The sequence below is a fragment of the Squalius cephalus genome (genome assembly GCF_949319135.1).
Source record: "Squalius cephalus genome assembly, chromosome: 17".
Lineage (NCBI taxonomy): Eukaryota > Metazoa > Chordata > Actinopteri > Cypriniformes > Leuciscidae > Squalius > Squalius cephalus.
The window spans coordinates 2,657,067-2,683,134 of record NC_137138.1 but is presented as its reverse complement, the minus strand read 5'-3'; the positions used below and the strand labels follow the sequence as shown (position 1 = coordinate 2,683,134).

Below are 26,068 nucleotides of genomic sequence, written 5' to 3'. Positions count from 1 at the left end.
CAGATTATCTCCTAATCTAAGATTTACTTCTAGTTATGGATGTCCTACTCAACCAAAAATGCAACTTAACCAAATATTATAATAAGTATTAAAATGAAGTTTGAATTTGTTTTGCATCAAATAATTTTCACAATTTGCAATGTGCAATTTTAGCTAAATAAACACATTTTTATATATAGGGATATGATTATACCTTTAGAGAGGCAAAAAGTTTAGTGTGACGGTTGACAATATTACACTTTAATTTATTGTAGCCTAGTGTTCGTAACCCGGTCACACTAAATACGTCTCTATAGCACGCATTGTGTTTATCATGCAATTTGTACACGAAAATTAGTTTTTATGTGCATATGATATGCATGGGTAGGTTTAATAGTGGTGTGGGTACACATTTGGGTAGGATTAGTATTGTGGGGTGCGTGTGTATTGAGATTAGGCTGGTCATTCTCAGGGAATGCATGAACGGATAAGACAATTACTTTGAATGCAATACAAGTCACTTTAGACCATCTGCCACATGCACTAATGTAGTGAACGATCTGATGTAAAGCGTACAAAAGAATGTGAAACTACAAGGTTCTGTTTAGAAAGTCTTTAATGCTGATATTTGACAACAGTTTGACTGACAGCAGAAGTTCAGGAGTCTTCAGAAGAATCACTAACATACAAGAAAGAATAAAATATAAAATAATTTCTACTCCAATAATAGCTGGGATGTAAATGTCATGATCATCCGGTTAGGCTTTATTTTGTGATAATGACTGTGCATTATCCCTTACAAAGCTGTTGTATGACATGGTTCATGTTAGTTTATCACAGTATGATGATCAATAATTACAATACATTTGATCTTCTTGCTATTCTTGTGGTCATCCTCTTACACCTGAAAGAATAAACACACTGATCTGCAGTGTCAGTCTGAGTTTTTGATTGTGATCACATCACCCTAATCACAGCAGAACATGCGCACGTCATTGAGAGCGGTGTCATCTCCTTTGATTCCCTGTGGCTCTTCTATCCGTGTCCCGATGCCACAGATTCCTCTTCCTTTACATTCTGGACTCCAGTTTCCCCAATCGCCCCAGTCTGTGCCGTCACCTTGAAGGATAGAACCTCCACTGCAGTTGAATCTGAAATAAATGTGACTGTATTATGTTAAAGTGCTCATATGCTTTTTTGGATATGACCTTTCATGCAATGTGTAATAGAGCTGTTTGTGAATGTAAAAGTTTTAAAGTGCAGATAAATGGAGTTTTTGTCTCCCAAAAGAAAGAAGCGATTCTGAACTGCCTGAAACGAGTCGTCAGTAATTCAAGTCTCACTTCCTGCTGAACTTGTGTAGGTTTGTTACGAATTTGCATAATGCCAGTCTCTGGTCTTGATTAGGGTGACCACCCGTCCCGCTTTGCGTTGTACCGCACAGCATTTTCACCCTTTGTCCCGCATGTCGCATATTGAGAATATGTCCTGCATTTTCATCAGTCTGTTGGTTTTTAATTATCATATTAAGGAAACGTGCATAATATGCACGTCTTTTGCCTTTTTAAGAAATCATTTTATTTATTCTTTTTGTGGCGTAATTTTTCACCTATATTCAACAGCGCTTCATCAGAAGTACAAATACAACAGCTGTTTTTTAAATCCTATCCAATGGTTGAAAGGAAAGGAGTAAACACGGTCAATATAGATTGTGACGGCTGTCAATCAAAATGTGGAGCGGTGATTCGTTCCATGTGTTCCCTGTCAGAAAACAAATGGATAATTCGGTAAATTTAACAGAATTTATCAACTTGTTGCCTTCTGAGATTGTTTTAATTAACATCCTTTTTAAAAATATGAAAGTTTTTGGTATATTATATTCTTAATATATAAGACTGTCAATTATCTAATTTTATGTTGTTTTGTATTTTATTTGTTCATTATTAATTTTGTTGGATTTTAGTTGGACTTGGTCAGAACTTTTTACAAAAATAGTTATCTGCATGATGCCTGCTGCCTTTGGGCTCAGTGATGTTGAATTTAAATGACGTAAAATAAAGGCATGTTATGTTACATTGTTATGTAATGGTGTTTTCTGGAAGGGACAAAAGAACAAAGAATTTTTATCAGCTGAAAGGCAGAATACAAATGTTTTAAGTTAGATAAACATTAGGCTATATAACAGTTTCAGGTTATGTTTTAGTGTCGGTAACATGTCCCACATTGTCCCACACAAACTTATAATCGTCCCACATTTGGTTTGTTTGATGGTGGTCACCCTAGTCTTGAATGGCTGAACAGCGTCTCTTTGCTCCGCCCTCAAACACTAGTTTATCTGAGACTGGAAGAGTTTGGTTCGTGTTGTTCGTGTGGATAAGACGCTGTTTTCTGCTGACAAAGCAAATCCACTTTGAGATTGATACGGTAAAACCCACACCATCGTTACTGTTCGTATCACTGTGTGTCAAGAGCTGAGAGTCAGATATGATAATGAGCTTTTGGTTTCTAACCAATCACAGCAGACTGGGCCGTCTGACCAATCAGAGCAGAGCGGCTCTCAGAGAGGCGGGGTTTAGAGAGACTGAATCTACGAACGAAGCGTTTCAGACACTGTGAGAAAAGAGCTGATGCTGCAGTGGAGATTATGAGGAAATTAAAGTGTGTTTTGACCAACCTATTTTCAATGGAAAGAAGCTAAAGCCTACTCAAAAAGTCACTAAATGTTGCACCAACTGTCTGCAGTTTACATCTGTTTTCTTTCCTATGTATATATATATATATATATATATATATATATATATATATATATATTTTCCTTCCTATAATATATATAGCTGAATGTCCAATAAAGCTTTTCTCATTACACCTATTCTGACTACATGTAAACCAGCAATCCAAAAAGTCGCTAGATTTATCGCTAAAAATAAGTCGCTATAGGGGTATGAAAAGTCGCTAATCCTGTGACAAACTCGTTAAATTTGCAAGTTTGACTTTTTTTGGAAGTTTTTTTTTTTTTTTTTTTTTTTGGCACAGAATAAATATATGAATAGCGGAAGTTCTCTTACGAGAGGTTCTCTCGTATTGCGTAAGCTTGCTTACGCTGCGGGAAAAGTCTTCTTTTCTCGAGATACTGAAGCCAAAAATTATCCTTAATTTCATATTTTGTCAACGCAGTGCAGCTGCGGGCAGCTGAGCTAGAGCGGCATACTGCACGCTCATTGGCTGCCGCGCGGCAACTGCTTAAGCCTACCAGTGAGCCTGGCGTGACGTCACGCCCAATGAGGGCGCGCGCGCCCTCGCGCGTCACAGCCCACCAGAATGGGCGGCGTCAGAGCGTATATAAGGAAGGCTCGTAGGCTATATTCTCTGATTTCTGTCTTTTCAGCGAAGCACTCGCATCGCTGAGCTCTGAGAGGAAGCCGTCGCCGTTGTCCTGCAAGGAACAGCTAACGAGCCAGCTTAGGACAGCCTGAGGAAGCCGGACGAATCTCGCCGCCTTCAGCCTGCCGTGCCAGCTCAGCTATCCGGCGATATCCTTTTCTTGCAAGCTCTTTTTGTGTGTGTTTTGCTTCGCAGCACTTTCTAAAAGAGCAGAGGCGTTGTTGCAAATGCCTCGCACCACGTGCGGCTCATGCCGCTCTACACTCAGCGACAGAGACCGCCATCTTCTCTGCGCTCTCTGCCTGGGCCGGGACCACGCAGCCGTCGCGCTTTCCTCGGGCGGCTGCGACTTCTGTGAGGAGCTGCCGATGTCGACCCTGCGGGCTCGACTCGCCCTTTTCACAGAGCCTGCTCCAACCGTCGTTGGGCCGCGAAAAAAGAAACGCCGCTCTCAACAACCACCGGAGCCTGAGACTCGAGCCAGGGCCTCGCCGGAGCCTCTCCCGCGAGCCTCGCTCTCTCCTTCTCCGTCCCCGCTTTCCGACGCGCAGCCGACGGCTCTCGCACTCGATGCCGTCGCTTCAGGGGATGAAGCGGATGACGACGCGCTACTGGACACGTGCTCGCTAATGGCGTCGGACAGCGAGGCTTGGTCCGGCTCTGTCCGCTCCGCCTCCTCCACCAGAGCGTCCAGCAGGACTCACGCCAGTGTGGACGCCGAGCTTCTCCGCCTCCTCACTGTGGCAGTCGAGCACCTGGGCCTCGAATGGTCTCCGCCAGCGGTGCCCCCGCCCAACAGGCTCGACGGATGCTTCCTGCCCGCCAGTCGACAAGCTCCAGCGTCCAGACCAGCGCCTTTTCTACCGGAGCTTCACGAGGAGCTTGCTAAATCGTGGAACGCTCCAGTTTCGGCCAGACTCCGCTCTCCGGCCTCATCAACTCTCTCCCGCGTGGACGGAGCCACGGATTCCACCGGTCGAACAGGCGGTTGCAGCGCATCTTTGCCCCCCATCCGCGAGATGGCGCTCAAAGACTGCCCTCCCGTCTAAGGCCTGCAGGACTACTTCGGCATTTGCCAGCCGCGCTTTCTCCGCCGCTGGGCAAGCCGCCTCAGCCCTGCACACAATGGCGGTCCTTCAAGTTCTCCAAGCCGACCTCCTCCGCCAGCTCGACGAGGGAGAACTGGATAAGTCTGCCTTGACCGACCTGCGCAGTGCGACGGACCTCTCCCTTCGCACGACGAAGACAGCGGCCCAAGCTATCGGACGTTCCATGGCTTCGCTGACCGTCATAGAGCGCCACCTCTGGCTAACGCTAGCCGACATGGGGGAACAAGAGCGGTCCGTGTTTCTCAACGCCCCGCTCTCACCCACCGGTCTCTTCGGCCCTGCGGTGAGTGGCCTCGTGGACCGCTTCTCTGAAGTACAGAAGGCGTCACAGACCATGAACCTCTTTCTGCCCCGCCGCTCGAGCTCCGCTGCAGGCCGCTCTAACTCTCAGCCTCCTGCACGCAGCTCCACGCAGCGCCCGTCTCGACCTCCAGCTTCGCAGCAGCGCCAGCGCGGCCGACCTAGGTCCCGCTCCACCAGCCAGCACAGGCCGCTACCCCCGCGGGGTCCCCGGCCTAGAGTTTCGCTGAAACCCGAGCCTGCGAAGTCCTCCTAGCACTCGTCGAGAGGAAAAGACGGTTGAGTCCCGCCGCGGCCGGACCGCCGTCAAAGCTAACTTGTATCCCTCTGCCAGTCCCCTTGATAAAGGCTACTGCAGTAGTGTCCACCGCAGCCAACGAGCCAGTTTCTCAACTCTCTCGCCTGCCCGCAAACGCCGTTTTTACGGCGACCCAGATAAATCAAATAAAGAGTGCAAAATCTGGTCATTCGGCTCGCGCCGTCAGTGTTATGAGTGTAGTAAACATGCCCACGCCCCAGTGTTCATTGCTACACACAAGCACAATCTCCCCTGTGTACCCCACAGAGTGCACTCACATAAAGCGCGCTACGGCCGCTCGAGTGTTTGTTGTAGGTCACGTGCCCACGCCCCAGTGCTCACACCTATACAGTGCCCGCTCTGTCTCACACATTCGGGGACCAGAGCACCCCGCCGCCGGCTGTGTGTTAATAAAGAGTCCTGTGCCCGCTACACAGCATGCACACTCTCATGTAAACGCTCACGAGCCCGCCCCGCTTCCGCGCCGCGAGCCGTTACACACAACGCTCTCTCACAGCGTTATTCAGCCGGCTGCCGCTATCAGCGAGCCCCCGTCTCCCCTCACTGCCACTGCGCGACTCGCGCACATACCGCCACAGGCTCCCCGTCCCGCGCTGTGCGGCGGGCGGGACCCGGAGGCGATTCGACCCCTAGCTATGAGTGCGAATGCATGGAAAGCTATTCCGGGAGTGTCGAAGTGGGTACTAAACACAGTGTTAAAGGGCTATTCGCTTCAATTCACTCGCCGCCCCCCGCGCTTTCGCGCCCGGGTCGAGACTCAGGTGAAGGCGGATGCAGCTCATGTGCTTCACGCAGAAATAGCGAATTTGCTGCACAAAGGGGCGATAGAACGAGTTCACCCTCCGGCTACCGAGGCAGGCTTATACAGCCGTTATTTCCTCGTACCCAAGAAGGGCGGAGCGCTCAGACCCATATTAGATCTGAGATATCTGAACAAAGCGCTCGTGAAACGACCGTTCAAAATGCTCACGACCAGTCAAATCCTCGCGCAGATTCGCCCGGGAGACTGGTTCATCTCTCTCGATCTGAAAGACGCGTATTTTCAGATTCAGATTATACCCCGTCACAGGCCATTCTTGAGATTCGCCTTCGACGGTCAGGTATTTCAGTATACCGTCCTGCCGTTTGGCCTGTCCCTGGCACCCCGTACATTTACGAAGTGCATGGATGCGGCTCTCGCACCCCTGAGATCAAGGGGAATACGAATTCTGAACTATCTGGACGATTGGCTCATTATAGCGCACTCAACGGAGGAACTAGTTTCTCACAGAGAAGCGCTTCTCGGTCATTTGGAAAGCCTGGGTCTTTCAGTGAACTGGGACAAGAGCTCTCTAACCCCCAGCCAGTCTATCACTTTTCTGGGTATAGATCTGGATTCGGCGGCGATGACGGCCAGATTGTCAGCACAGCGCGCACGCTGTGTTCGACACCTCGCCGCCTCCATTCAAGTGGGAAAAGTTTTTCCCCTAAAAACCTTTCAGAGGCTTTTGGGCCATATGGCGTCAGCCGCAGCGGTCCTGCAGCTGGGGTTACTTCGAATGCGCCCGCTTCAATGCTGGCTAAAGTCGGAAGTGCCCCGCAAAGCATGGATTTCGGGCCGTGCACCAGTCAGAGTGACTCAGCGCTGTGTCTCAGCCCTGCAGCCCTGGCTGGCGGCCGAATGGTATCAGCGGGGAGTGACGATGGGGGTCATCGCACACCGCAAAGTGGTCTCGACAGACGCGTCCAACATGGGTTGGGGAGCGACTCACGAGGGCAGTCCGATTTGCGGCCCATGGTCGAATACGGAGAGAAGCCTTCACATAAACTGTCTAGAGATGCTGGCGGTCGAGAAAGCGCTGAAGCATTTTCTGCCACTTCTACGGGGACACCATGTGCTAGTTCGCTCGGACAACATGTCAGTGGTGTCTTACGTGAACCGCCAGGGTGGAATCAGATCCAGAACCCTGCGCGCTCTCACAGAGCGCCTCCTGTCCTGGGCTCAGGGCCCGCTGCGCTCCCTAAGGGCAGCCCATGTACCCGGTCGTCTGAACGACGGCCCGGACAGACTGTCCAGGGACAACGTTCCCCCAGGGGAATGGTCTCTACACCGCCAGACGGTCCAAACGCTTTGGCGTCGTTTCGGCGAAGCGCAGATCGACCTCTTCGCCGCGAGCGAGAACGCTCAGTGCCAGAGGTTTTTCTCAAAACAGGAGGACGCGCTGGCCCAGACCTGGCCCAGCGTTCCGCTGTATGCCTTCCCCCCGATCTCGATGCTGCCTCAAGTGCTAGCCAGGATCAGGGAGGCGGACTGCGCAGTGCTCCTCATAGCTCCGCGCTGGGAAAACCAACCGTGGTTCCCCGAGCTAATGAGACTGGCAGACACAGCCCCATGGCCGATTCCGGTGAGGAGAGATCTTCTCTCTCAAGCCCGAGGATCGATTCTGCATCCCCATCCAGAGCACTGGTCTCTGCATGCGTGGGAAATCAACGGATATTCGTTGATCTGCCAGAAAGGGTAATTAACACGATCACGCAGTCCAGAGCGTGCTCGACGAGGCGGCTCTATGCGTCTAAATGGTCGGTGTTTAGCAAATGGTGTGTGGAAAAAGGTTCTAATGCTCAGTCCTGTGAAGTCCCACAGGTATTAAACTTTCTCCAAGAGATGTTGGACGCGGGCAGGTCCCCCTCCACGCTCAAGGTTTACGTCGCGGCCATAGCAGCGTTCGCCGATTCGGCGTGCGGCCGCTCACTGGGCAGGAACGAACTCATTACCCGCTTTCTGCGCGGGGCCAGGAGGATGAACCCTCCTTGGCCCCCGTCAGTCCCTATTTGGGACCTGTCTCTGGTCCTAGAGTCCCTGAAAGTGCATCCCTTCGAGCCTTTGGACTCTGCGGAGTTGAAATACTTGACGCTCAAAACCGTTTTTCTGCTAGCTCTGGCTTCAGTCAAACGAGTGGGTGATTTGCATGCGTTGTCTGTCAGCGCGTCGTGCCTCGAGTTTGGACCTAACGACTCGTTAGCCATTCTCAAACCGAAGCACGGTTATGTCCCCAAAGTGTTAGGTACTCCCTTTAGGGCTCAAGTCATTACCCTATCGGCCCTGCCGTCATCCGGCAGCGAGGAGGGTGTTAACCGCCTTTGCCCGGTCAGGGCGTTAAGGTGTTATGTCACGCGCTCTGCAGCCTTCAGGCTCTCAGAGCAGCTTTTCGTCTCGTTTGGAGGGCGCGCTAAGGGTCGCGCCGCCTCGAAACAGACGCTATCCAGATGGATAGTGGATGCTATTGCAGCAGCATATGCGTCAAAAGACCTGCAATGTCCGTTGGGCATACGGGCTCATTCCACCAGAGGCATGGCCTCATCGTGGGCATGGTCCAGCGGGATTTCCATTCATGACATTTGCATGGCGGCGGGCTGGGCGTCCCCCTCTACATTTGTTAGGTTTTATAACCTGGAAGTTCCCACCCTGCAGGCTAAACTTCTGTCAGTCTAGTCGTGTTCATGTCCTGCTCATGTGCGCAGGCTGTATCATCGATTAGCTTGTCTGTTGAGCTGCACGCTCAGGGTATCAGTATGCATAGACCGGCCGTGCCGTTCTTGTGTTCCCTAGGTGTGCTTATGAACATGTGTTGGCCCGCACCGCTGGTCACCTGTCATTTCACCTCTATGCTTTTCATAAAGAGTCATATGTGATCGTTAGGCGCGCACGGCGTGGACAAGGGGTTCCCGCAGCGTAAGCAAGCTTACGCAATACGAGAGAACCTCTCGTAAGAGAACGATACTTGGTTACTCACGTAGCCTCGGTTCTCTCTAGAGAGGGAACGAGTATTGCGTTCCCTGCCGTGCTTAAAGCCTATAAGCTCGTGTCGCTTCATTCGACAGAAAACAGAGAATATAGCCTACGAGCCTTCCTTATATACGCTCTGACGCCGCCCATTCTGGCGGGCCCTCATTGGGCGTGACGTCACGCCAGGCTCACTGGTAGGCTTAAGCAGTTGCCGCGCGGCAGCCAATGAGCGTGCAGTATGCCGCTCTAGCTCAGCTGCCCGCAGCTGCACTGCGTTGACAAAATATGAAATTAAGGATAATTTTTGGCTTCAGTATCTCGAGAAAAGAAGACTTTTCCCGCAGCGTAAGCAAGCTTACGCAATACTCGTTCCCTCTCTAGAGAGAACCGAGGTTACGTGAGTAACCAAGTATCGTATTGATTTACTGTTTATAGAACTTGTGTAAAAGAGATATAACACTTAATAGTTGTGTTGTTGCTCTGAATATCATTCATATGCTTGATGAGGATAAAACTGAGACCCTGAATGGCAAATTCAGAATGATTGTTCTGTTACACACTCACCTGATGTTGTTTGCGGCCGTTTCATCTATAGTTCCTTGGTTAGATTGGACTCTCAGCTGGAAAGCTGTCAAGAATCCCGAAGGACACCATTTAATATCAGTCCACTCACCCCAGCTGAAGAAAAAACACAATTTATGTCTTTTTTGAAGGTTTATTGAAGACAATGAAGATTAAATCCACAGTTCATTTATCTAGCTTATGAAAAAACTGCTCTTTAATGTAAGAATTCTTTATAAACCCAAAGTAAACATGCTGTTACTAGTTTTACTTCATTGCATAGAGTCCGAGCTCATTACCTTCCTACGTCAGACTGAACGAAGATTTTCTTATTTAAGTCTGATAAGTCTTTGATCCGACTGACACAGTAAAGACGAATCCCGTTGAGTGCTGTGTTATCCCAAAAAACAGGTTCTTCCACCTAAAAAACAAGAAAAAAACAGCAACAACATTAAGACAATCCTCTATTTGATAATGTTCAAGGCAGGTGGAGATTAACTAACACACAAACACACACATACGCACAAAACCTCCAGGCCAATCACAGTATTAGTTTATAAAATATAAATTATATGGAATCCAAAAGCCTCTCAATATATTTAAATAAGGAGCTATTTGCGGTTACACGTGTTTTTATTTTTTAACACCTCCAGATGATACTATTCTCACTTCAAAAAATAGATTTCAAAGGCCTTCACTCTATTTTAATCTGAAATATTGCATTTATTGAAAAAATAATGGGAAAGAAAATACATTAACTTTAGTGGAAAAAATAGCTCATAAAATGTTTATAAATTTGCATAGTATCATAAAATCCCCTAAAAAATGTAAATAATAATCAAAAAAATATTATTGAACAAAAATAAATTACAATGATTTTCCTGGGGGGGAAAATTACATTTTAAAGCTTCGTCACTTTTGACAGCGAAGGAACCAAGTTTGACCCCAAAATGAAGAGGCTCAGAGGGTTAAAGTCTATATAAAACCTCTGACATGTGAAGGAAAAAAGTTGACAGGACTTTGCTTTTACACTTCAGGAATTGATTGAATCATGATAAATATTTTCTAACCCAGATACTTTTTCTTGTTTTGCTTCTTCTCCAGTAAATGTATCTTAATTTAAAAATGTTTAGATATTTGTACTGGAAAACAAGACAAAAATACTGAGTTAGAAAATCAAAACCACTTTCATGAGTCAATGGTCAACTTACCATCAGACTAAATCCCGTGGCGTATGTTCCAGTTGGACAAAATTCCCTTTGACCCCACAAACCCCACTCCAATCCATTGGACACAGTCAGCAACGATACGAAAGATCTTTCGATGCCCTCCTCAGAAGGTTTTCCAGTGGACTGAACGCTCACATGCAGCCCAATAATGGCTAGCAGTGAAAACACCATGGAAATGAAGGGATGCATTGCATTGCATTGCATTGTCAAATAATGATTACATTAATTATATTTGGTTTAGTCCAAACCAAAAACCTACCCGGGTTACCCTAAGCCTTCTTTGGTTGGTCAGTAGAACATGCCTGTTTCTTTTTTGAGCCAATAAGAACATTACATTTATAAGTATTTATATTCAGCCAATCAGCAGCCAGGAACACTGAGTCCATGTAAATAAACACACAAAAATACAAACATCTGTTTGTTTAACTGAGTGTCCTTGGAAAGTGTTTTACTCAGTAAAATGACTATCAAATGCTGGTTGATTTTGTCATTTTATTTCCTGTTGTAAATATCAAGGATTGCAAAGCAGCAGGAAAAGATCAGCTAAAAATTATCATTCTGTCATCATTTACTCACTCTCATGTCGTTCCAAACCTGTATGACTTTCTTTATTTCAAGAAGAATTTAAGTGTCATAAATGTATTTTCACACAACTTGACTTCTGAAGTCTTATCATAATTTGCATGAAAAAATTAAAACACACAAAAATCATTGTTTATCCATATTGTTCCAGTTGTTGAAACTAAACGATTGTGCAAGTCACGTAAACACACTTTACACAAACACTGATCAGGTCGAATTGCCAGTAAAAGCATGTGCCCTTTTAAAGAGTTTATTTACTCTTTTTATCTTTCATGAGGTTTTAGATACTGGGAAGCAGAAATCACACATTTAAGCAAATATGATCCATGAAGCATCTATGTGTGTTTAGGAAAATAACAATCTTTGATTTCTGATTCAGAACTGCTTCTTGATTCTGGCACCGTTTGTGATAGTTGCTGCAGGAGTGTGTTTACAATCTTCTCAAATATTAAAATAAGGTTTGAATTTGTATTGCATCAAATCATTTTCTGAATATGCATTGTGCCATTTTAGCTATAAACACATTGGTAACACTTTATAATAACTTTCAGTTGTAAGTAATTTATAAGTGGTTAGTTAATTATGAACTAATCATTTACAAAACATTCATAAATGATTACTAAGTGATATGCTAACACTTTATGTATGTTTTGTAAATTTCGTTACAAGTCATTTGCAAGTGATTAGTACATTTTTTTAACTAATAATTTATGAAACATGACTTTGCGTTCATAAATGATTAATAAGTAATATGTTCATTATTTTATGTATGTTTTGTAGATTCAGTTATAAGTTATTTACAATTGATTAGTTAATGATTAACTAATCATTTACAAAACATGAATATGCGTTTCGTAAATTTTAATAAATTATGTTTTTTTTTTTATATGAATGAAAACATACAAAAAATATTTTTTTGTATGTATGTGTGTGTGTGAACTCGCAAGTACGATGTCAGTAATTTGCTCTGGCCCCCTTCCTGTTCGCAGGAGTGATGAGATACTTACTTGACTGTCCTCACTCAATGGCTGGCTGTCTAAGTGGTGTGCACAAAATAATATAGAATTCCTAGACAATTGGAAAAGTTTTTGGGGCAGACCTGACCTGTTGAAAAGAGATGGTATTCATCCCTCCTGGGATGGTGCTGCTCTTCTCTCTAGTAATATGGCTCATAGTCTTAGAGCTCAAACATGACAATCTGGGGCTCAGGTCAGACAGACTGGCTAAACCGACCGTCTGCTAACTGTCTCTCTAAATCCCATCACATAGAGCCTCTTTCACCTAGATATCATCATATAGAGACTGTGTCTGTTCTCCAAATTAGGACATACAGAAAACTCCTAAACCCATTTAATAAATTTAGATACAGCTGTTTTGATTGACATAATTCATTTGTCTTAGAACACCATATTTTACACACTCATTTTCACACACTTTCACACACCCCTCTCTGGCCAGAGATTCATACCTTTTTGTCTCTTAGCAGTTTATGAACTGAATGGGGAACATATATATTAGCAGTGGAATACCACCAAATCTGAACGGTAACAACTTCGACGACGACAGAAGCTACTGAACGTAGACACACTGTGGCATTCCCCTTGCGACAGTGTCTAAACCAGGTGTCACCAACCCTGCTCCTGGAGGGCTACTGTCCTGCAGACTTTAGGTCCAACCCTGTTCCAACACACCTGCCTGTAATTATCAAGCAACCCTGAACAGCTTGATTAGCTGGTCCAGGTGTGTTTGATTGGGGTTGGAGCTGAAATCTGCAGGACTGTAGCCCTCCAGGAGCAGGGTTGGTGACACCTGGTCTAAACGTTAGTATATCAATTTTCAATTGTCCGATGCAGTCGCCATGTGTTTGAGTTTAACACAGTGGACGTAAACCTAACTTTTCAAAATCAAATGGATTTAAACACTTTAAAATAATAATCGTATAGACCTACAGTTGCATTTGAGAGAATGCGTTTTAATTTCCCAAATGCAATTTATCATTCATTGCACAATTTATATTTTTCAAACTTTTTGTTGTTGCTCATAAGCTATTTAAAGGTGAACTAAGTAACTTTTTTACCTTAACCGAACAGCTTCAGAGTCATTGGACTTTTTTCGGGTTGAATGGTTGTCGTCTCGCACCCCCCAAGCGCCTGTGAGTGGAAAAACCACCCTTGCAACTTTGGGCAGGCGAGCTGCCGGCCTCAGTGTCAGGAAGTATCGCATGATATCAGGTCTCGCGATGTAACGAATTGCTTTACGGCAAAAAAAATCTGCTAAAATTCTGTCAGTATTGCGCTCCCTCACGCTATTCGAACCCGAATGAAGAAGACGCTTTAAAGAATGTCCCATCTGCTTTGATGTCGTTGATCTACTAGCCTCTGGTATCTGAGAGTCGCCAACGAGTTTTTCGACAGTGTTGTCAAATATCTATTCCGAAGCTGTGGGGGGAGCTCTATAGAGAAACCTGCGAGCAAAAAGCGAGAATACAGCGAAGAAATTCCCAAAACTGCATAACCCTGCTTTTTAAAAAAAAAAAAAAACATTTCCATCTCGTACCCCTGGTGATGACAGCAATGCATTTCAAAAGTTTATTATTACTCATTGTTTTCATTGAATCTAGAAAATTAACTTTTAATGAAATGGAGTGACCAATATTATTGCTTTTCTAGCCATCATTTTTCTTTTTAGACACCTTGTGCCCTATATTGTATTTTTCTTTTCCATAGAATTCTGCATAGTCAATAACCTATTGCTTTCTCCACTAGTTGGTTATTGTAATAACCCTCACTGCCATATCCAGCCTCAGTTTTAACTTATTTGTGAGTCATGCTCACTTCCGCTATTGAACTTCCTGCAGAAGGGCTGTTACTTGTACCTATTGAAAGCAGGTTCAAAGAGTTAGTTGAAGAAATATGAAGAATTGCTGAAACCAGTGGATAATCAATCAAGTTAAATAATTACTAAATTTGAAACGGTCTCTGTAGTGATCATTGAAAATGCAGCACCTAGCCCACAAGGAAGATACATTGGATCGTCAGGCTGATGCCACTCTCCTCGGTCTGGCTTTTGATCCATCCTGCCACACAATTGCATAATGCATGGCAAAATTGTCTTTAGGAAAAGTCTCAAGGGAATTGTCACCTTTGCACTGTCTCAGTCTCCCCATGCTGACCCGTCTCAGAAGTCTCAACTTCCTCTTCTAGGAGGGTGGCTGCAGGCCCCACTTCCTCTTTTGTTTTTCTGCAGTCATCCCACTTAAGGCAGCTGTCTGAAATCTTGAACACTCATAGAACCGCAAAAATCAAATTAAACAGCTTAATTTCCAAAAGTCTCTTCTGGTTATCAACACAGCAGTTCTTCATTTTATTAAAAAGCTTAGTCCTTCTGTCACAAACTGCTCTGAGACATGAAGGTTGAGATCCACATGCAGCTTTAATTAAGGGGCAATCCAGACACGTAATCCAATATACAGGCAATAGGTCAAAACACAGGTAGGCCGTCCAAACTAGGGATGGCTGACACGAAACTATAATAAATAAACACAAACTGAACATGGGCTTTTTTACAGACAGTGAACAGGCGAGATGTTGGTTCATGGCTTTTTACTCTTCCAATTAGCTTTCATGAATCTTTTCTTGTTTAACTTTAACATTGTAAAACTGTAAACAGACATAGAAAATACAGCAATTAGAATTGTACATATTCAAAGTGTATAGCTGACTGAACAGTATTTACTGCCTAAATAAAGCATTCAAATGAAACATTAAATCAACACATTAAGCATTAAATGTTACATTGTCATGTGCATTTGTTTATTATATTGTTTTAGGTAATGTAATCATGGAATCAAAATTAGCCTAATAATCATAACAAAAGACAGCTAGCGTACGGTGCTCTAACTAATGCTCATGCTTTGCACAGTCACTTTATGTTTCGTTTTTAGCTACATTTGCATCTCTAGATTAATGAATTTTCTGACAAACATCTTAAACCAATTAAACATCATATTTATATGACAAATAATAGCAACTTACAGCCTTATGTGGGCCACGACTTCACCGCACGAGCCACTCTTCAGCCAAGACACTTCACAATGAACCCATCTCAAAACAAGTTATAAAGTTTTAAACAATAAAGTTACCATACACAATCCACACCACAAGAGGGCACTTAAAGGTCAACATATAATCAAGTCAACCTTTCTTTGCAATTACCATACTGAACCATTACATTTTATAATAAACAAAAAAATGTAATGCAAAATAAAACTTTATTAAAGTATAAATAACAATAATCACGCTTTGAATCAAAGGTGTAGTCAGCTCTAGGCTTCGAGGGTTTAATGACGTATCAGTATCCAAAGAGGCAATCAACTCTTCTGTCTTTTACCACAGAAGTTAGGTTCTAATCTTCTTGATTAACGTAAGTTTCAAGTTTACAAAATCCTTCAAGGCCTCGAAGGTGCAAGCTGGATGCCTCATGTTCTTGAACTCCACAGCAAACTCAACCAAGATGGCTGATGTCCTTTTAAGGTTCTAGGAGTAGAACACTATGAGTAGGAGCTGGTTAAAATGATGAGGAGAAAAGGCTCTAAATACAGCAGTCTTTGTTTTATTAACAAAAAGATACTCAAAAACAGGACAACTAACTTAAAATGTGAAGTAGAACTGACACTGAACTAAAAAAAAAAAAAAAAAAAAAAAACCAGAACAAACCAATCAAAGAAATGTGAAAAACCATGTGACAACTTAATCAACCAACTGAAACACAGAGAAACGAGAGAAAACTGCACAGAACTGAAATAATACAACACCCATCCAAACATAACAAAAACTTCTAGTTACTTCTAGTTACTAGTTTACTTCTAGTTGTGGATGTCCTACTCAACCAAAAATGCATTTATATATATAGGAATATGATTATACCTTTAGAAAGGCAAAAAGTTTAGTGTGACGGTTGACAATATTACACTTTAATTTAATGTAGCCTAGTGTTCGGTCACACTAAATGCGTCTCTATAGCACGCATTGTGTTTATCGTGCAATTTATACACAAAAATGATTTTTTACGTGCATATGACACACATGGGTAGGTTTAATAGTGGTGTGGGTATACATTTGGGTAGGATTAGTATTGTGGGGTGCGTGTGTATTGAGATTAGGCTGGTCATTCTCAGGGAATGCATGAACGGATAAGACAATTACTTTGAATGCAATATAAGTCACTTTAGATGTAAACATCTGCCACATGCACTAATGTAATGAACGATCTGATGTAAACTGTTGTGCAAAACAATGTGAAACTACAAGGTTCTTTTTAGAAAGTCTTTAATGCTGATATTTGACAACCGTTTTGACTGACAGCAGAAGTTCAGGAGTCTTCAGAAGAATCACTAACCTACAAGAAAGAATAAAATAATTTCAACTCCAATAATAGGCGGGATGTAAATGTCATGATCATCCGGTTAGGCTTTATTTTGTGATAATGACTGTGCATTATCCCTTACAAAGCAGTTGTATGACATGGTTCATGTTAGTTTATCACAGTATGATGATCAATAATTACGATACATTTGATCTTCTTGCTGTTCTTGTTGTCATCCTCTTACACCTGAAAGAATAAACACACTGATCTGCAGTGTCAGTCTGAGTTTTTGATTGTGATCACATCACCCTAATCACAGCAGAACATGCGCACGTCATTGAGAGCGGTGTCATCTCCTTTGATTCCCTGTGGCTCTTCTATCCGTGTCCCGATGCCACAGATTCCTCTTCCTTTACATTCTGGACTCCAGTTTCCCCAATCGCCCCAGTCTGTGCCGTCACCTTGAAGGATAGAACCTCCACTGCAGTTGAATCTGAAATAAATGTGACTGTATTATGTTAAAGAGCCCATATGCTTTTTCGGATATGACCTTTCATGCAATGTGTAATAGAGCTGTTTGTGAATGTAAAAGTCTCAAAGTGCAGATAAATGGAGTTTTATCTCCCAAAAGAAAGAAGCGATTCTGAACTGCCTGAAACGAGTCGTCAGTAATTCAAGTCTCACTTCCTGCTGAACATTCGTAGGTTTGTTACGAATTTGCATAATGCCAGTCTCTGGTTTTGATTGCCCTCAAACACTGTAGTTTATCTGAGACTGGAAGAGTTTGGTTCGTGTTGTTCGTGTGGAGAAGACGCTGTTTTCTGCTGACGAAGCAAATCCACTTTGATGAGATTGATACGGTAAAACCCACGCCATTGTTACTGTTCGTATCACTGTGTGTCAAGAGCTGAGAGTCAGATATGAGAATGAGCTTTTGGTTTCTAACCAATCACAGCACACTGCGCCGTCTGACCAATCAGAGCAGAACAGCTCTCAGAGAGGCGGGGTTTAGAGAGACTGAATCTACGAACGAAGCGTTTCAGACACTGAGAGAAAAGAGCTGATGCTGCAGTGGAGATTATGAGGAAATTAAAGTGTGTTTTGACCAACCTATTTTCAATGGAAAGAAGCTAAAGCCTCAAAAAGTCACTAAATGTTGCGCCAACTGTCTGCAGTTTACATCTGTTTTCTTTCCTAATCCGTGCTCACATATTGTAATTTTAATATAATACATATAGCTGAATGTCCAATAAAGCTATTCTCATTTACATATTTTCTGTCAGACAGCGGAACGAGTGTGATTTAGTGACTGACTACATGTAAACACCAGCAATCCAAAAAGTCGCTAGATTTATCGCTAAAAATAAGTCGCTATAGGGGTATGAAAAGTCGCTAATCCTGTGACAAACTCCTGTGACCTTGGATGCACTTAAACCGAGACTCTAGAACACAATTTTAAACCTTTAAAATAGCATAGGGGCACTTTAAACATGAAGTTTGACTTTTTTTGGAAGGTTTTTTTTTTTTTTCGGCACAGAATAAATATATGAACTAGCGGAAGTATTGATTTACTGTTTATAGAACTTGTGTAAAAGAGATATAACACTTAATAGTTGTGTTGTTGCTCTGAATATCATTCATATGCTTGATGAGGGAAAACTGAGACCCTGAATGGCAAATTCAGAATGATTGTTCTGTTACACACTCACCTGATGTTGTTTGCGGCCGTTTCATCTATAGTTTCTTGGTTAGATTGGACTCTCAGCTGGAAAGCTGTCAAGAATCCCGAAGGACACCATTTGATATCAGTCCACTCACCCCAGCTGAAGAAAAAACACAATGTATGGCTTTTTTGAAGGTTTATTGAAGACAATGAAGATTAAATCCACAGTTCATTTATCTAGCTTATGAAAAAACTGCTCTTTAATGTAAGAATTCTTTATAAACCCAAAGTAAACATGCTGTTACTAGTTTTGCTTCATTGCATAGAGTCCGAGCCCATTACCTTCCTACGTCAGACTGAACGAAGATTTCCTTATTTAAGTCTGATAAGTCTTCGATCCGACTGACACAGTAAAGACGAATCCCGTTGAGTGCTGTGTTATCCCCAAAAAAGAAAAAAACAGGTTCTTCCACCTAAAAAACAAGAAAAAACAGCAACAACATTAAGACAATCCTCTATTTGATAGTGTTCATGGCAGGTGGAGATTAACTAACACACACATACACACACAACCTCCAGGCCAATCACAGTATTTGTTTATAAAATATAAATTATAGGAAATCCAAAAGCCTCTCAATATATTTAAATAAGGAGCTATTTGCGGTTACACGTGTTTTTATTTTTTTTAATACCTCCAGATGATACTATTCTCATTTCAAAAAAATGGATTTCAAAGCCCTTCACTCTATTTTAATCTGAAATATTGCAATTATAAAAAAAAATAATGGGAAAGAAAATACATTAACTTTAGTGGGAAAAAAAATAGCTCATACAATGTTTATAAATATTGCACAGTATCATAAAATCCCCTAAAAAAAAATATTATTGAACAAAAATAAATTACATTGATTTTCCTGGGGGGAAAAAATGACATTTTAAAGCTTCGTCACTTTTGACAGCGAAGGAGCCAAGTTTGACCCCAAAATGAAGAGGCTCAGAGGGTTAAAGTCTACATAAAACCTCTGACATGTGAAGGAAAAAAGTTGACAGGACTTGCTTTTACACTTCAGGAATTGATTGAATCATGATAAATCTTGATATTTTCTAACCCAAATACTTTTTCTTGTTTAAAGCTCAAACTCACTTCAAGTCATTTTGCTTCTTCTCCAGTAAATGTATCTTGATTTAAAAATGTTTAGATATTTGTACTGGAAAACAAGACAAAAGTACTGAGTTAGAAAATCAAAACCACTTTCATGATTCAATGGTCAACTTGCCATCAGACTAAATCCCGTGGCGTATGTTCCAGTTGGACAAAATTCCCTTTGACCCCAAAAACCCCACTTCAATCCATTGGACACAGTTAGCAACGATACAAAAGTTCTTTCGATGCTCTCCTCAGAAGGTTTTCCAGTGGACTGAACGCTCACATGCAGCCCAATAATGGCTAGCAGTGAAAACACCATGGAAATGAAGGGATGCATTGCATTGCATTGCCAAATAATGATTAAATTAATTCTGTTTGGTTTCCAAACCAAAAACGTACCCGGGTTACCCTAAGCCTTCTTTGGTTGGTCAGTAGAACATGACTGCTTCTTTTTTGAACCAATCAGAACATTACATTTATATGTATTAAATTCAGCCAATCAGCAGCCAGGAACATTGAGTCCACGTCAATGCCTGTAAATAAACACAAAAATACAAACATCTGTTTGTTTAACTGAGAAAGTGTTTTATTCAGTAAAATGCCTATCAAATGCTGGTTGATTTTGTCATTTTATTTCCTAAATATCAAGGATTGCAAAGCAGCAGGAAAAGATCAGCTAAAAATGATCATTCTGTCATCATTTACTCACTCTCATGTCGTTCCAAACCTGTATGACTTTCTTTATTTCAAGAAGAATTTAAGTGTCATAAATGTATTTTCACACAACTTGACTTCTGAAGTCTTATGATCATTTGCATGAAGAAATGAAAACACATAAAAATCAGTGTTTTCCATATTGTTCCAGTCGGTGAAACTAAATGATTGTGCAAGTCACGTAAACACACTTTAGACAAACACTGATCAGGTCGAATTGCCAGTAAAAGCATGTGCCCTTTTAAAAAGTTTATTTACTCTTTTTATCTTTCATGAGATTTTAGATACTGGGAAAATCACAAATTTAAGCAAATATGATCCATGATGCTTCTATGCGTGTAGGAAAATAACATTCTTTTTGGTTCAGGTCTCAAAGAAGTTTCTCAGAGTCAAGGTTCCAGGTCAGAAGAATTAACTTTATTGACAAGCAATAAAGTGAGACTCCAGCTGGCCACCTGGACATCTAAAGTTACCATTCCCAGTCCTCATGTCTTAGACTTTTTTCTTATCTCTAGGTGCCCAATGGGCACCCTCTTCTTCTTTGTCACTCCTTGTGGCCTTACCACCACTAAAAATATCTCTCCCTAGACCTTCTTCTATTGGTGGAACATCTCAAAAAACATGTTTTTCTGCCAGCACATCCCAGCACCTGCATTTACAGACTTTTTGGGTACTTTTCCATTCTCTTATCTTTGTGACCCATTTTCTGCTTGGCATTACAGTATTCAGACTTTCACATGAGACAAGGGAAATACTTCAACATAATCCCCCCCCCTTTGGGACTAACTTTAGTCCCACCTTCACTTTTGTCCCAGAATGTATCTTCATGAATAAACCTTTCTCTGTTATCTATCAATCATGGACAATATCGACCATCCATCTTTCTTATCAATAGGCTTTCATCACAAAGGTACACTCTGGAGGAATAGTGAGACCAAACATCTCCACCCCCCTTTGACTGGAGTGGAGTAAAAGATCTCACCTTCCTGTCGGATCATCACTCTGAAGGGATAGATACTTTAAACATTTGATTTCCAGTGTAATCAACATATCTCAGTGTACAGACTTGAAGTTAGGATTGTCCCACGGTGCCAGAGGAACTGCACAGGCGCGTCCGGTGGCCTGGAGCGCTGTCTGGGTTGCTCCATCGCTGCCAGACATGCCCTGATCCTGCCTTGGGCACTATCTGGTGTTGGAGCAGACGGCGGGGTTTTAAACCACCAGTTGAGTTTGCCCTTGCTGGTACGGCAATTGATGACCGCGCTTATAATTAATCTCTCTTTTTACCCCGAGGAAACATCTACCAGTAGTCTATTGCATACTTCACTTTTAATTCATAAAAAACTTTAAAATATTAAAATAACTCTTTTTTAACAAGTAAAATGATTAGTAAGTGATAAAAATAGTAAAAACATTCTTATCTTTGCCCTTTATATCTGGTTGCATTACCTCGTACCACGGGCAATGACCTGCTTCAAACCTTGTATCGTCCCCTCTCATTCACATATTCATATTTTGTGAACAGTTAGTGTGATTATATAAAATATACTCAGTAGGATTATATCTAAGAATATATGTAAGAAGAATATACACTGGAAGGAGCCCTTGTATCAAATCAAAAAATAAAAATAACTACTCTACCTAACTCCCTACTCTACCCCCGTTCTAATAATCTGTCTAATTTTACCCCAAAAATAAAATACACAGTGTGGCTACCTCCCTCTCTATCAAAAACAGTGTGAAATTGACTATCAAAATGACTATCAAATGCTGGTTGATTTTGTCATTTTATTTCCTAAATATCAAGGCTTGCAAAGCAGCAGGAAAATATCAGCTAAAAATTATCATTCTGTCATCATTTACTCACTCTCATGTCGTTCCAAACCTGTATGACTTTCTTTATTTCAAGAAGAATTTAAGTGTCATACATGTATTTTCACACAACTTGACTTCTGAAGTCTTATGATAATTTGCATGAAGAAATGAAAACACATAAAAATCAGTGTTTATCCATATTGTTCCAGTCGGTGAAACTAAATGATTGTGCAAGTCACGTAAACACACTTTAGACAAACACTGATCAGGTCGAATTGCCAGTAAAAGCATTAGTACCTTTTAAAAAGTTTATTTACACTATTTATCTTTCATGAGGTTTTAGATACTGGGAAGCAGACATCACACATTTAAAGGAGTCATAACCTAGTATTACCTTGGATACCTACTGCTGTATTATAGTCTTTCAGGCCCTTCTAAAAAAGAAAAGTGGAAAAAAAATAAACACAGAGCTCCTCAGACCCTTATTTCTGAAGGCATTATTGTCTCGCGAGATCTGATGCGATATTTTGGCTGTCGTGGACGGTCATTTTAATAATGCAAATGAGGGGCGCGTTGATTGGTGGCAGGAAGGAGGGGGGTTGACACCGCAGGTAACGCTTTAGCATATCATTCCAAAATGACATCATGGCGCAAGTTATGAATGAACCCGACCTGGCCGCGACCGGCTTCCCGGCCAGTGTATAAGTATGAGGCGCCGTTTAGGGCTTAAATCAAACTTCATTCACGCACACATATATGAAACACGCTTGCATACATACTAAGTAGTCACACATACATGTATATGAACTCTCCACGCACATACTCATATGAGACGCGAGCACACACACACAAACTCACGCACATACTCATAAGACTCGAGCACACACACACACAAACTAGACGGCGCCTCATATATAAGCGTTAGGCAATCAATATACAATAGCCGAATTCATGATGATCTCAGTCATTTTGTTTGCAAAGTAACGTTAGCAGGCATTCCTCATGTTTACCTCGAAGCTAATACTCCCGCTAGCATACAATAGCCGCATTAGCAGTTAGCTGCTGTTTGTTACACACAGTAGAGCAATAAAAACTCAGTCTTACCGTTTCAATTTCAGGCAAGTCTCTGATGGTTGGAATTGCACCTTTTTCCAAACAGAGCTTCGAGGCCAACTTCGCCTGATATTGCCCCAAATTTGTGTATGATTCCTGTGTGAACTGTTTAGCGCAGACTCCTAACGATAAGCCAGTTGAAAGGGTTGTTGGGACAGCGTCATTAAAAATGAATTTCATCCACTGGTCCCTGATAGTTTGGTCCGTTTTTGGTAGAGAAAACACATTTACATGTTGTTTGTGGCAGTCAACCACAGAGCAACTCAGGTGTGTACTCGTTTCTCCATCTTTCTCGACTGAACTGATTATGAGGGGGAGAGGGGCGGGCTTAGGTTTGCGGTGTCCATATATGGTATATCCTGACCCGTCATGACGTCAAGACGGGGCTGAAATCAAAATCTCGTATTTGAGTGCGCGTGCACGCGCGCTGGTTTATTTACCCTGAGGTAAATTTAAATTTTTAAATATCGGCTTCCCGGCCAGTGTATAATCGTTAGGCAATCATAACATACATTGATTCTCGTGGAAAAGTGAAAATTGCAGGTTATGACTCCTTTAAGCAAATATGATCCATGAAGCGTCTGTGTGTGTAGGAAAATAACAATCTTTGATTTCTGATTCATAACTTCTTCTTGATTCTGGCACCGTTTGTGATAGTCGCTGGAGATGGGTTTATAATCTTCTCAAATATTAAAATAAGGTTTGAATTTGTTTTGCATCAAATCATTTTCTGAATATGCATTGTGCCATTTTAGCTAAAAACACACATTTATATATTGGGATACAATTATATCTTTAGAAAGGCAAAAAGTTTAGGCTAACAGGATTGACAATATTACTCTTTAATTTAATGTAGTGTTCCTGTAGTAGAGTATGTTGGTCATTCTCAGGGAATGCATGAACGGATAAGACAATTACTTTGAATGCAATATAAGTCACTTTAGATGTAAACATCTGCCACATGCACTAATGTAATGAACGATCTGATGTAAAGTGTTGTGCAAAACAATGTGAAACTACAAGGTTCTGTTTAGAAAGTCTTTAATGCTGATATTTGACAACCGTTTGACTGACAGCAGAAGTTCAGGAGTCTTCAGAAGAATCACTAACCTACAAGAATGAATAAGATCATTTCAACACCAATAATAGGCGGGATGTAAATGTCCTGATCATCCGGCTAAGCTTTATTTTGTGATAATGACCGGCTGACTTTACAGATTTACATTAGAAAGCTGCTGTATGACATGGTTCATGTTAGTTTATCATAGTATGATGATCAATAATTACGATACATTTGATCTTCTTGCTGTTCTTGTTGTTATCCTCTTACACTTGAAAGAAAAATCAGATTTAGTTCTAAATCTTCAGTCACTATTAGTAAGATCTGAGTTTTTGATTGTGATCACATCACCTTAATCACAGCAGAACATGCGCACGTTATTGAGAGCGGTGTCGTCTCCGCTTCCCTGTGACCCTTCTATCCGGGTCTTGATGCCGCAGATTCCTTTTCCCATACAGTTTGGACTCCACTTGCCCCAGTCGCCCCAGTCTGTGCCGTCACCCTCCAGCACAAAACCTCCAGTGCAGGTGAACCTGGAAAAAATTCAGATGTGACAATATTATGATAAAATATGTTATTGCGCAGTCGGATTGAATGTCAGTCACATGATCACCTGCAGCAATCACAATCTTGAACAGCAGCACGACTGCGAGTGTGATATTAACTAAACTATTGATGGATGAAAACTGAGTCCTTTCCTTAAATAGTTAAATAAAACCAGGATGGGTAAGAGATTGTGTAAGAGGTTTACACTGGGTAAAAGATGTTATAACTTATAGCAGCACACACTCACCTGATGTTGTTTGCAGCCGTATCATCTCCAGATCCTTGGGAAGATTCAACTCTCAGCTGGAAAGATGTCAAGTATCCAGAATGACACCATTTGACATCTGTCCACTCACCCCAGCTGAAGAAAACACACAAAGAGGTTGCCTGATCAAATCAGTTATTATTTTCAAGAAAATCCTCAATTTACTTATCTAGCTTAAACACTTAATGCAAGAATTGTTAATAATCTGAGTCCATTACTTTCCTACGTCAGACTCAATTGAGCTGTAGTCACGTGAGCCTGGCTGATCGACACAGTAAAGACGAATCCCATTGAGCGCTGTATCATCACCACGACCAATTGGTCTTTCCACCTTAAAACAACAACATTGAGACAATCTTCCATTTGAAAGAGTAAACTCTAACCCAACCCATAGTAACATTTATCTTCATGCTGTTTAGTATTACACAGACACTTTAAAAATCTTAAGCAGGTGCAGTTCCCTGGAGAAACCTGGAGTTAAAGGGGTCATATAATGGTACATGCACTTTTACAAGTTGATTGTACTGAAATGTGTGTTGACAGTGCCTGTACACAACCATCATAAAATGATAAAAATCCATCCAGTGTTTTTTATTTTAATCTCCTTATGTTTTCCCCTGTCTCTAATCAAGCCGTTCGACCGTGTGACGTCACACGGTCGGACGCCCCTCCCACGATTGTTGATTGACAGCAGTGTTTCGACACAGACCCGCCCTCGCTCGTGAGCGAGCTGTCATCATAGTCCGCCATTGTTGATACGCTGGAGCACTGTCTATGAGCAGAATGGCATCTAAGCGATTGTGTTGTTCTGTTCTTGGGTGTAATAACGAACACATTTTGATGTTCTTAAATCTGAACCGCTGAAGACGCAGTGGCTGAGTTTGTTTTCGAAGGGAACATTCCCCACGATCAACGTCAATGCTTTCATGTTTGCGCGAATCATTTCACCAGACTGCTTTACAAATGAGGGTCAGTAAGTTATAAAGCTGGTTTTGCTAAGAAGCTGCTCCTGAAAAAAGGATCGGTACCAACTATTCATGTTCCTGCTGCACCTCCAGAAGAAGAAGTGAGTGTAACGTTTTATTAACCTTTATATTAATATTTATATTACGTTAATCTTTGCAAATCGCTTGCTGCACGCTTCACGATGAATGC

General features: G+C 42.1%; 2 protein-coding genes across 5 annotated transcripts in view; both read right to left on the bottom strand.

Annotated features, from left to right (window-relative positions):
• Positions 1–307: 307 nt before the first annotated feature.
• Positions 308–26,068, bottom strand: part of LOC307144507 (vitelline membrane outer layer protein 1-like) — a 33,043-nt gene continuing 7,282 nt past the window's right edge. The window contains exons 1-5 of one of the 4 annotated variants that reach the window (XM_079846904.1): positions 10,627–10,959; positions 9,715–9,836; positions 9,419–9,532; positions 941–1,130; positions 582–658 (exon numbers count right to left, since the gene is read on the bottom strand). In XM_079846904.1, coding sequence (XP_079703030.1) covers positions 947–1,130; positions 9,419–9,532; positions 9,715–9,836; positions 10,627–10,848 — 642 coding nt within the window. In that variant the 5' untranslated portion in view covers positions 10,849–10,959 and the 3' untranslated portion in view covers positions 582–658; positions 941–946. Of the gene's footprint in view, positions 659–683; positions 884–940; positions 1,131–9,418; positions 9,533–9,714; positions 9,837–10,626; positions 10,960–23,999; positions 24,374–24,448; positions 24,636–24,895; positions 25,010–25,131; positions 25,245–26,068 lie in introns of those variants that run through there. The other 3 variants (XM_079846905.1, XM_079846906.1, XM_079846907.1) reach the window with 3 other exon arrangements.
• LOC307144750 (vitelline membrane outer layer protein 1 homolog) lies at positions 16,852–21,275 on the bottom strand (the record flags this gene model as incomplete). Its single annotated transcript, XM_079847311.1, has 4 exons — positions 16,852–17,083; positions 18,300–18,413; positions 18,596–18,726; positions 21,177–21,275. The coding sequence occupies 4 exons, from the start codon at positions 21,273–21,275 to the stop codon at positions 16,900–16,902; spliced, it is 528 nt and encodes a 175-aa protein (XP_079703437.1). The 3' UTR covers positions 16,852–16,899.